This window comes from Oreochromis niloticus, linkage group LG19, assembly GCF_001858045.2.
Source record: "Oreochromis niloticus isolate F11D_XX linkage group LG19, O_niloticus_UMD_NMBU, whole genome shotgun sequence".
Taxonomy (NCBI): domain Eukaryota; kingdom Metazoa; phylum Chordata; class Actinopteri; order Cichliformes; family Cichlidae; genus Oreochromis; species Oreochromis niloticus.
In genome coordinates, this window is record NC_031983.2 from 21,969,436 (window position 1) to 21,981,572 (window position 12,137).

Genomic DNA, 12,137 nt, shown 5'->3' on the forward strand with positions numbered 1-12,137 from the left:
GCATCGTGCTTGCGAGAAAATCCGAGTACATAAAGATAAGATATAGTGGATTCATCATAGCCTGACAAGACTATAACAACTAATTAACAGTAACAGAGTAAGTCCGCAAAGCATTGTGTCCTCCTTTACTTGTAAAATAAAATTATAATTATAAACTAACTGCAATTCATCAACTAAATAAACATAAATAATAAAACAATCGATCGTTATATTTATTAGAAATCTTTGCTGTTTAAGTCCATTTTACTTTCAGTTAATTGCCTATGATAACTTTTTTTTGGTTTCGGTAAAACATGAACTTGCACTTGAGATTCTTTTATTGCTTTACAGTGTGAAATTTCTTGCGCTGGTGAAAGATAAACCCCGTAATTATACACTTACCCAGATAATAACATGTTTTTATGTTGGCCTGAAATCAAGTGGGATATGTTTTGGCCGGAGCTTTAGGACAAACACCTCGGTCAAGAGTGTTTAATGTAAACAAGCGGATCATTACACTACGCTGCGTCTGTGGAAATTTCCACTTTGATGACACTGCAGCAGCGCGTCCCAACATTTCACAAAACACCCCTTGGCCCACATTAGTTTGCAGGACACGCCTAAAAGCGAACCCACTTCTTTCCATAGTTGCTATTGGCTACTACGAAGGTGTGTCATTCAACCTGACGTCAGACGCTCTATATATATCAAGACGTGCCTCGGTAAGAAAAGCTCATAACACATTGCAAACGCTTAAAAGAAATTACGCTTTTTTATGGTAGGCGGCAGAGGGTTTTTTTTATTTTATTTTATGACTGAATTAAGAGGAGTTCTCTTCGTATTCGTTGTCAGAGTCACAGTCTCATAAATATTCAGTAGATTGACGAGTCATAAAGACCGCCTCTCCTGCACCAACGACACATTCAGCATCCTCCGGCGCAACATCTCACTGTGCTTTCGTCAGACTCCGAGTCGGTTTCATTGTGACCGCGGCGACTTTTAATTCCCGAGAATGGCTTTGAGAGGAGCGCTTTCCCGTCTTTTCCACTCTTCCCGTCATTTCAACCATACTTGTCAGCAAAGCAGAGCTCAATCGGTGGCCGTGCTTGGCGCTCCGTTTTCAAAAGGACAAGTAAGATATTGAGGGGTTTTTTTTAACATTATCATTAATTTTAAAGAGCCTATCATCTTCAACAGTTTAATAACCCCCATGTTTCCTTCCCTACAGAAGAAGAGAGGTGTGGAGCATGGCCCTAAAGTCATCAGGGATGCGGGGCTCATGGAGAGGCTTTCAAATTTTGGTAAGTGACGAACGAGCGGATAATCGTGGAGCTGCCGGTGGTGCTGCGTTATGTAACTTGTCGGTGGGTGTAACCTGCAGCTTAACCCGGCAGACTTTTAGACAGACATAGCTTCAGCGCTCGGTCGTCAGTCAGTCTGTTACATCACCGGGAGACAGTAAATATAAACAAATGATATGTAACCTAGGAGAGAGATTTGGCGCACATGTTTCGGAGAACAAAGTGATTTACGCGCGAGTCCAGTTTGAGGCTTTCGTCATTAGTTTTACAGGATAAAACGTCGTGTCGGGTGTAAAAGTAAATTTATTTATAGGCTCCCGAATGTATATTTGTGCATGTTTAATGCCATATTGAAGCCAGTCAAAGAGAGAAACCTCGAACATCCTCTCCGATGTTTGATGTTAATCCTCGTCGAAATGTTATTGTATAATGGCTACAAACTCATGCATAGGACGGAAAGACGAGACATTACAGGAGGATATTGTGAAAGCTGTCAACATGGCACGCCGGCGTCTCGCTCTTCTTGTGGGAAATTACACGTATTGCTCAGTCATTCTTGCCCCCAACCCCCCACCGCCGTTCTTGCACATGCTCGTAAGAGCCCAGAATGAAGATGACGGTGTTATTTCCATTATGTCGTCACTGCAGAGACAGACATTGTTACTTTTTATGTGGTCCAAATGAAAACTCCCACGCAGTCCGGTGTGAAAAGAAGTTGTACCTTTAACGTGAAAGGGACAGCAGGTGAAAAGAACCCCCTCTGTGCGCATGTCAGAGAGGTGCCATTGTGATTGAAATTCCACTCCAAAGGGGAGGGAATGACCAACAGGAAAGGATTCATGAGAGGAGGGCAGGCCATGATAAGGTCACAGCTATCCCAGGGTACTTAAAGTCTATCTGTGATCCAGACATAGTTAAGTACCTTTGGAGTGATAAGGTTAATGTAGATTAATATTGTGCATGGGACAAACACAATATAAATTGTGATGTCCTCCATTAATTATTGTAGTAAAGGTAGTTCAAATTAATCTGTTTTATGCTTAGTAAATATACTGAAAATGCCCAAAGTAATGGCTTGAAATTTCAACTAAAATGAAATGTAAATCTGCTGTTGTGATACTTCTTAGCTCACCAGAATCCCCATTTGCACCACAAACCGCTCCTGCGTCTGTAAATATAACAGAAAAACTAATGAAGGTGTGTGATAATGGCAGCTTGGTAGTAACTTCCTAACTTCCCTTACCTAACTACCCAGGTAATCCAGTTTGTTCTGTTCCACACATCAGCTCAAGAGTCGTAAACATGTTGTGCAAAAGGAAGAGCGCTCCCTTTGTCTCACCCATACATTATACAGTGTGTCACTGGCTTACTTTCATTTTTCTGTATGGCCACTAAGTGGATGTGCACAATTACATATAACCATATCCTCCAAAATACCTCAAACTGTATATACACTCATCAGTTTGTTCTTACTTTGCTGAATCTCAGACTGTTGTAAGTTTTATAGTAAGTTTTTATAGTAACAACCTTGGTGTTTATCACAAGGTGGTTTTTAAAAAGTAAAATAAAACCTGAAAATATGTAATCTAATGTAAAATGTTGGCCAGGAATCAATTCCGTGGTGGCCAAATTGGCAGCAATGAAATGAGATCTAGCTGCTATGTCACTAACAGAGTAGGACACTTGAAACCAAACAGTAAGAGAACTAGCTGCCATGTACATCTTACATCTTCACACTTTCTTGGTTTCCTGTCAATTTGTACAAATTGTTTAAATTAAAAATTTATAGATATAATCAAACCAATACTCACTGGCATTTACAAACATTTAACATGCCTTTACATATGAAAAATAGCGCTAGTAATCTTGCATTTTAAATTTAAAAGCTCATCTCTTTGACAAACTTATGAATTGTCTTGCAAGAGATGCTCACTGTTGCATCAAACAAGGGCTATTCCTGTCCTGTCTACGAATGGTCATGAACCGCATTGGTCACCCTTGGATCAGCAGAGTAATACTACACTACCATCTAGGCTCATATAGCTGGATGAACCTTAATATGGCGAAACACTTCACTTGTTTACTTCGCAGTCTATATCTAAACTTTTAAGTCTTTTGCAACCACGTAGTATAAGGCAAACTACAGTCACTGAAACCTGACCCGATGTGGGAAACGAGACTAACGGAAAGTGCTCCGTCACTAGTTCCACTGGCATTGAATGACTCAAACCCATGAGACTGCAAGGTCAGACAAACGCATGTTAAGTCACGGGAGCTACGGATTATGTAGGCTGCCTAACTGACACCTGCACATGGCACGTCTGCTAATTACAAATCCTCAGGTTGTTTGAAACCATCAGGTTTCATAGTGTACTCCCGTTCAATGCAGCAAGTGTGACACAGCGCAAAGTAGTTTAAATGTATGGATGTTTGTTGTTGTGTTTTTAGACTTTTCTGTCCATGACTTTGGGGATCTCAACTTCCAACACCTGGAGGAGGATGAGCCCTACATGGATGTAAAGTTCCCTCGGACTGTGGGTGCAGCAAATAAAAAGCTGTCTGGAGCAGTGAGGAATGCTGTCAGTGCTGGCCACACTCTTCTTATGCTGGGAGGTGATCACAGGTAGGTACAGAACATACTGGCAATACTACAAGATAGCCTACTCTGTACAACAAGTCCAGTGTTTGGATGTTTTTCCTGTGTCTTAATATTATGAATCCATTGCACAGATATCTTTAAAGCTGCTCTACATCTGTTATAGTCTTGCTATTGGATCAGTGAGCGGCCATGCCCAGCATTGTCCTGACCTGTGCCTTATCTGGGTTGATGCTCATGCAGATATCAATACACCCATGACATCCCCTTCAGGAAACCTCCATGGCCAACCTGTGGCATTCATGCTCAAAGAGCTGCAAGACAAGGTGAGGAAAAACATTTAGCTTCACTAAAGATATTAAAAAAAAAACACTTATGTAGCTACATAAGGGATTCTGTACTTTTTTAAAAAAAGTATTAGTGCTTTTTTTTTGTATCCCGTATGACACATTAAACTACCTCTTTTCACTCACCAGATGCCAGATATCCCTGGGTTCTCCTGGACTAAGCCGTTTCTCAGCTCAAGAGACCTGGTGTACATTGGACTGCGGGATGTTGACCCTGGGGAGTAGTAAGTACTTACATTTAAAACGTTTTAGTATACGAAGCTGGGGTGCACTCTGAAAAATAGTTCTTGATGTATTTTAATTTTGTGCATTGCAGCCAATTCCTCAAGAGCCTCGGTATCCAGTATTTCACCATGAGAGATATCGACAGGCTGGGCATCCAAAGGGTCATGGAAGTCACTTTTGACCATCTTCTGGCAAGGTAATATTACCAAATTGTGATTATAATAGATTTTAAAATGATAACGTTTCTAATGTTTTTAATTTTTCAATTTTTAATTGATACAATAAAAATAGTTATAAGTGTTTAAACTGAGATGTTTAATTTTATTACCATCTTGACAGAAAACAACGACCAATACACTTGAGCTTTGACATCGATGCATTCGACCCGTCTCTGGCTCCCGCCACAGGAACACCAGTAAATGGAGGTCTGACCTACAGAGAGGGAATCTACATCGCAGAGGAAATTCATAACACAGGTACAGATCACTACAGTTATGGCTTTCATTTCCTTTGGTCTTTTCTAGATTTCTTAAAGGTTTTTGACTGCCTGGTTGTCAAATCTAACTTGTCATCATCTTGGTGTGCAGGTCTGCTGTCAGTCATGGACCTGGTAGAAGTAAATCCTGACCTTGGGGCAAGTCCTGAAGCTGTGGAGGCTACTGCGACGTTAGCAGTTGATGTCATTGCATCATCATTGGGACAAACGAGAGAAGGCGCTCACACATCCATGGACGAAATCCCCCCTGGGAAAAACGACACAGAGCTTCGCCTCTAAAGGCATGAAGCAAAGCTATGGACTTCAACACTGTCATCCCTGACCATTCCACAGATTTAAAGAAGACTGCAAAGACTATATCTATTTGAAAGGTGACAGTTTAAAGCTTTTTTTTTTTTTTCAATCTTTTTGCTGCTTGGTCTTTCACTTTGAAAGCTAAATTATGTCGGGATTCATGAAACTACGAAAGGGCTTTGTATAATCTTTCTTCATATTGATAATGCTGAGAAAAGCCTTTGACAGAATTTAGACACCAATACAGCTATTGGGGATACAGCAATACTAACTTATTTTATTATTATTATGTGTAATAACTTATCTGGCTATCTGTGATAGAGCCTCTAGCACTATCAGAGATAGCCTCCACTCCTGCAAACCTCCAATAAGTGGCTAAGAAATGATGGGCAGATGGTTAATCTTAAGTGTACGTTTACACAGCTGCCAAGTATCTATCATGTTTGGTTTATGAGAGAATCAGCTTGCATCAGCGGTACAAAAATATTGAGTATGTATGTACAACTTTGAAGTTCACAGTCTACTGTGGACTGTTTTGTGGCTGTGCCAGTTAGTTAAAACTAGAAGTATCCTATCACTTCTGTGATAGTTGTAGTTACTGTATTTTCTTTAGAGTTTACTTTTGTATTTTTACTGTGAATCAATACATGGACTATAGTGATTTGCACACCACTATTTCAGCATCCCTAGAAAAAGTAATAACTGTTTGTATGATTATGCGTGAACTAAAGTATGGCTTGTTATCTATGTTTAGCTTAATGTGGCCACTGAATGACTATTGTCCTTGTAACAAAGAGCTTCTATTTTGGTCTTCCTTTAATATGATTAAAAATTTTTGTTTGTTTGTACACGTGTCTTATCTCCTCATTATTTTGTGCAAAGTATAACGACACTGTTTCAATCTAACGTGAAACTTTTTAGCTTAGTTTGGTGATCAGAGTAATATATTGCTCAAATTAACTGGTGAATTTACTAAATGAAGAACCAAAGAATAACCCTGAGGAATGTCTACCACATTCATCATCAATTAACCCAAAAGTTGCTGAAATATCACTAAACTCCACAAATATGAACCTCATAATTACTCTTCTATGGTGTACATTGGACTGCAAGAGCAGTCAACACTCCCCCGTATGTGAAATAGAATGATTAAATAGAAATCATTACATTTCCCCATAAAATAGAATGATTTCTGTTATGTTATTAGTTGTATCATGGAAATGAATCATAATTTGAAAATGTTTTATTTAATTGAATACATTGAAAATGGTTAAAAAAACTATTTATAACATTCTGAAACTGAGAAATGTTTTTGTTTCTTTAAAAAAAATTTACAGTCATTTTAAACCTCATGCCAGCAACAAATTTCAGAAATGTTTGAAGAGGGAAACAAGACTAGAAAAGCTATTTAATTCTTTAAAAACATAGCACAGGAACAATCAAAACATTTTTTTCAGGTAAGACCTTTCGTATTTCAGCAAGACCATACCCAAACACACCCTGTATGTATCACAGTAACATATGTATCCATACCTACTCGAAAGTGCTAAACCGTCCAGCCTGCAAACCAGATATGTCACACTGAAAATATTTGCCAGCAGCATGTTTTGTTGTTGGAAACATGTGAGCATGGAAAAATTCATTTGCAATGAGCATGAAAATAAAAAAGAATCTAAGTTTTAATATTTTATAAGTTATCTGAGTATTATCTTTCAACTAAATCACTGCATTCTGTTTGCATTTGTATTTTGTGTCCTGGCTTTTTATGGAAACAGATTTATTTTAAATTAGGTTATAAAACCCTAGAATGTTCCGTTTGTGCTTAAGAAGATGGAAAGGATTTAAAGAACTTCAAAGGCGATATTTTAGCACATTAAAATGATATTTCCTTCTTTCTACGTTCCTTATCGAACCCTGTCATACACACGCAGGTCACCAAACTTGTTTGTATACTCTAGAACACACCAGGTGGGCACGATGGAATAGAAAAACATTAAGGCAGGTGTACCGTTTCCCTTAACACCACTGGAAAACACCATATGGTCAGTTATTTGAGAATGAACTCCATGGTAAGAGGTGCTGTTTACCTTTTATTAACCTGATCAGTGCTTCCACAGAGGATTTTTCTTAACTGTTTTCCTTCCTTAAAAATATCAGATCTGATGCAAACTGAGGTTAAAGATAAACTTTAATGTTGTGAAAGACATCAAATCAGAAACCAAAAACCTATTTATAACAGTGATTTTTGAATTGTACAGTAATTTTGCATGAACTGTATTAAGACATTGCATCTATTTATTTCACTGATAGATCTGATTTAAAATTTAAGTCTTTTTTTTAAGCACAAAACCACTTAAACACAGAAAAGGAATTATTTTGTTGTCAGGTGCCGTTTCATCATATTGTAAAAGATATTCACACATCAGCAGTTGAATTTGAGCAGTTTTGTAACCCAATCTGAGAATTATAGCTTTCTAGAACTGTCAGTCACATTTCACAAGTGCTTTCACCCAGAGAGACATGTGGGCGCAATTAGCTTGTTTTCTGACTCAGCTAAGATGCTACAAAGAATCATCCATGGGATCTGTAACAGCCAGCAGACAAGTCCAGATCATCATCCTGCAGGACATCAATGGCATTGAGTGACAGTGCAAATCTTAGTTCAAAGAGCTTCTGTAGGTTTGGTCCATTAGCAAGTTGGCAAATTGCCATTCACATCAAATAATGGACAGAATCTCCTGTCAGAGTTCACAGATAGCTGAAAACAGCAGGACAGTGTTATTATTGCTACTGGATAGTCAGTAGAGACAGATAGAGTCTGAGTTTGCCCTGGATCCACAACTTAAAGAAGTCTGCTCATTTTCGGAAGAACTTCAGGTAAATCACAGCACCCAGAATGGCCAGTTCCATTAAAATGATGATGCCCAGTAGCAACTTGTTTGTCACCAGCCTGTAAGAAAGAAAATAAGCAACAATAAGATGCTTAAACCCTGCTCAAGTGTTCCAAGAACATTTAAAAGAGACCCTAACCATCAGAATCATGAGACTCACACAAAATATATTTAATTTGCATTAAAAAAACGAAGGAACTACTGTGGTGTAAGACGTCTTGTAGGGTGCACTTACCGCCTCGACATTGCACGAAGAATTTTTCTACTACGACTCAGATTCTCTCCAGTATTCGCAAGCTACAAAAACAACAAGACAGAAGAGTTTCAACAAACCTACTAATCTCAGATCATATCGTCATCCTACAGTACTGTGCCAAAGTCTTGAGCAACTATTCATTTCTTTATAGTTTGGTAGGAAAATAGGAAATATATGCAACGATTTATTGAAATGTGCAAACATGCATGAAAATACAGCACATAAGGTAAAAACAGAGTTTTTATTTAAAATGCTAATGAGCTTGAAAGTTAATATTTAAAGTTTTAGTTAGGTTAAAATTTTTAAGGACTGCACAGGATAGAGAGATATGTCAGGCTGACAGCTAGTAGCTTTTTGGAAATCACATTTTTAGTCCAAAAAATAGTATTTTATGCCTGTTGAACTGTGTTATATTTGGCATTTTTCATATATTTGACTAAAAAATTTGAAACTAATAATGTGTTTTTGTGATAAGTTGTCTGTCACGTGTAGACACATCAATACTGGTTCATCATTTGATTTAGGTGCCTTTTTAAGCTTAAACGATTCATAGGTCAGTGACATATAGACATCACAGGTGGCTAAAGACTTTTGCACAGCACAGTACAAGAATACAAGCGTAATAATGATTCTCAGCTCACTCTGTTTCTGGTTCGATCCAGCTGTTCCCTCTGTTCTCCCAACTCCTCGATGATATCTGTGCCAATTTGCTCTGTCTCAGCAGCGATGCGCTGGCTGCGTTCAATACTCTGGCTGGCGTTATTTAGAGCATCCGTACCCTGAAGAAGCAACGCTCTCTGGGACTGCAGGTGCGTCTACAAAGATGGGGAAAAGCGACAAATGAAACCAAGTTTAAGCAGATTTATTCTGGAAATACACTTACATAGACATTTTGCTGTCATGACAACTTCTACAATTCCAATGCATGGCTTTAATAAGATCCACAAGGATCACTAGGAACCAGGGTTGACATTTTTCTCTTACATTTTATTTAATTTAAACAGTTCTTGCTTTTAATTTGTCATTATTTTCTAACTGCAGTATGAATGTTGTTATCCTCTGTCAAATAATACAGTCTGGATCTGTAAGTGCTGCTCAAAAATAAGCCCTTATAAGTTGAGAGGATTTTGTGTCAAACTGATGAAGATGTTTTCTTGATTTGTGCGTCTCCTATTTGTATTTTTTTCTTATGTTACAGCACACTGATATTCCTCAGCAAAAAGAGGAAGAAAAAAAATACACACCCAGAAAAAGTCTTACCCTACACATGCAGCCTGACATAACAGCAACATCATAAAATAATGTTTTGTGCATCCAAACAGACTAGGGACAGGGCCTGTCACACATCTGCAACAGCAAACCCAAGCATCCCAAAGCCCCTCACTCACACTGTGCTGATTTTGTGAAGAGTAGATGCCATGATTTCCTTGCACTGTGTTGTACGAGGAGCCAAAGCCAGGTGCTGAGTTTTTCATGTCCCTCTGAAGCTTGCCGAGGTCTCGCCGGTACATACGCAGTTTTGTGCTCATTGAATTTCGATAGGACAGAGGGGCAACGCGCAGCTCCTCTTCCATTCCTTGTAACTGGAGAAAGACAAGAAAATGTTATTGTTTGAGAAAAAGACAAAAAAGGATCTTACTCCATAGAAACAAGGATATATTATTAATGTATTCACTAGTTTAGGCTTAACCTCCGTAAATCAGAACATTTCAGTGCCGTTTGAATTAATGTACAGTTAAAAATCTATTAAAATAGGGCATACTTACCATACTACAGAGAGCTGTTAACTAAATTTATTGAGAGCTTCTTTTATTTTGGTTTTATTCTTATAAACTTGATGGCTAACATATTAGAAACATCCCTCAGATTTTGATAATATAGGTAATAAGGTCGCTTTGGTGAGAGTGACACATTCAATCTAGTCAAAAAAGCTTGGAGAAAACCCCCCCAAAAATGTATAAGCAAATATCCAACCCTGGTGCTAGCACAAGACTCAATCATGTCACTGCATCTTTGTCATGTCACTCACTGTCTCGTTCTTTTCCAGGTTAAACAGGTGTTGGTAACAGGTTTGCACATATGTTGTAGGACACAATTTGGAGTGCATAATTCTTAAATAACTATTTAAAATATGTTGATGTTAAACAATGGAATAACAGTTATAAAAGATTTGTGTCAACAAAATGAAAAAAAAAAAAAGTTGTTTTTTTTTCTCTTTAAACTTCACTGTTTTACTTGAAATGCATTGTGGTTACCAAAAAGACTGGGCAAGAGAAAAATGCCTTTTTTGGGGTAAAATGTACACTAGGTTTCCATTTTGTATTGAACAAGTGTTATTTGCACAACAAATGCATGTATTATTTTGATAATTCACTATTTCTCTGGTGGTAAATTTCTTAAAAAGTTAATTTCAACCTCAATTTAAGAAAAAAAGTGTATTTACATGCAAAAGACATAGCTAGTAGTCAAGTGAACTTTAGCTAGCTGTAATGGGAAAAAGATAAACAGCTCACCACTTCTTCAGCCTCCCCATGTCTCTCATCAAAGGTCCTCACCAGCCTCTTCCTCTCCTCTGCAGGAGTGACAGTACAAGTGTTACTTAAAAGCACATAACTTATATTCCAAGGCGTAGTTATTTTGCTAATCTCGGCTTTATGAGCAAGTATTTACCTCCGTGAGATTTCTGAGCCTTGTCTGGCATCAGCTTCAGCTCCTCGTACAACGATCGGTACATTTCGTGCAACTTCTCGAATTCCTCCGACGACATTTTGCGTGTCGTTTAAATTCCTTTCTTGTGATATTATTTTTGTCTTTTATTGTAAAATACAACACTGTTTATGATCACAAGTTTAAGTATGTAGTTTTGCTAGGACTATAATCAGATCCTCGGGATTCTTCCGGATGGTTTTCGACCGACCGTCGTAACTCCGGAACAAAAATCAAACGTACTAAAATGTAATTATTTTTACTAGATATGAAATTGAAAAAATATTTTACAAACACAATTGTGTAGGAATTTAAAACAAAATAGTGAAATGTTGTGGAAAGCGTGTTTTAAAATCACCTGGATAATTATTTAACAATTATTTCATTCAGGCGCTACAGAGACAACGTTAATGGGGCTTTCTGGGAAATGTAGTTTTTAAACCGGGCTACTTGGGAAATGTTTGTTTATTCGGTTATTGAAACTACATGGATTCAGAGTTCCCCTCGTTGAAGATGGAGGAATATCCACATAGTAAGTGTCTATAACGAATTTTAAAGTACAGATCTATTTTGAATGTATAAATAGCCTGTCTAAATGGGTGATTAATCATGTATTAATGTTTCAGAGAGCAGGGGGAGAGTATTATTTCATGTTTTTTGTTTTGTTTTGTGTTGTTTTTACCTAAGACATCAAAACATCACTGTCAAAATAATTACAATGTATCTTATTGAAAGTTAAAATGGCACATTAAGGACCTGTTGGGACTTATTATATATATTCTTGTATAACAAATACAACTGTTTAACACTGCCCTCACTACTATGTCATAAAAACATCCTCATAAAGGTTTACAAGATGGTAGAGACACCTGCTATGGTGTATGGTTTGGACACAGTCCTGCGAGGTCTGTGAGGCAGGAGGAAACAAGAAAGACCAAAGAACAGGTTCATGCAGAGGGCAGGTGTGACAGAAGAGGAACAGGGGATAGGGTGAGATGGTGGCAGATGATCCACTCTGGTGACCCTTAAAGGGAGGAGCAGACCGA

At 38.0% G+C, this 12,137-nt stretch overlaps 2 protein-coding genes across 2 annotated transcripts; one reads left to right on the forward strand and one right to left on the reverse strand.

Moving 5' to 3' along the window:
• Positions 1 to 702: 702 nt before the first annotated feature.
• On the forward strand, positions 703 to 6,086 carry arg2 (arginase 2). Its single transcript, XM_003445474.4, has 8 exons — positions 703 to 1,111; positions 1,208 to 1,280; positions 3,729 to 3,903; positions 4,043 to 4,202; positions 4,353 to 4,447; positions 4,540 to 4,644; positions 4,788 to 4,924; positions 5,036 to 6,086. The coding sequence occupies exons 1-8, from the start codon at positions 992 to 994 to the stop codon at positions 5,221 to 5,223; spliced, it is 1,053 nt and encodes a 350-aa protein (XP_003445522.1). The 5' UTR covers positions 703 to 991; the 3' UTR covers positions 5,224 to 6,086.
• A 1,322-nt stretch (positions 6,087 to 7,408) lies between these two features.
• Positions 7,409 to 11,309, reverse strand: vti1b (vesicle transport through interaction with t-SNAREs 1B). The gene is made up of 6 exons (XM_003445473.4): positions 11,056 to 11,309; positions 10,899 to 10,957; positions 9,774 to 9,968; positions 9,027 to 9,200; positions 8,365 to 8,426; positions 7,409 to 8,188 (listed from the first exon to the last, which is right to left on the reverse strand). Exons 1-6 carry the CDS (start codon positions 11,150 to 11,152, stop codon positions 8,095 to 8,097), a joined length of 681 nt encoding a protein of 226 aa, XP_003445521.1. The 5' UTR covers positions 11,153 to 11,309; the 3' UTR covers positions 7,409 to 8,094.
• Positions 11,310 to 12,137: the final 828 nt, after the last annotated feature.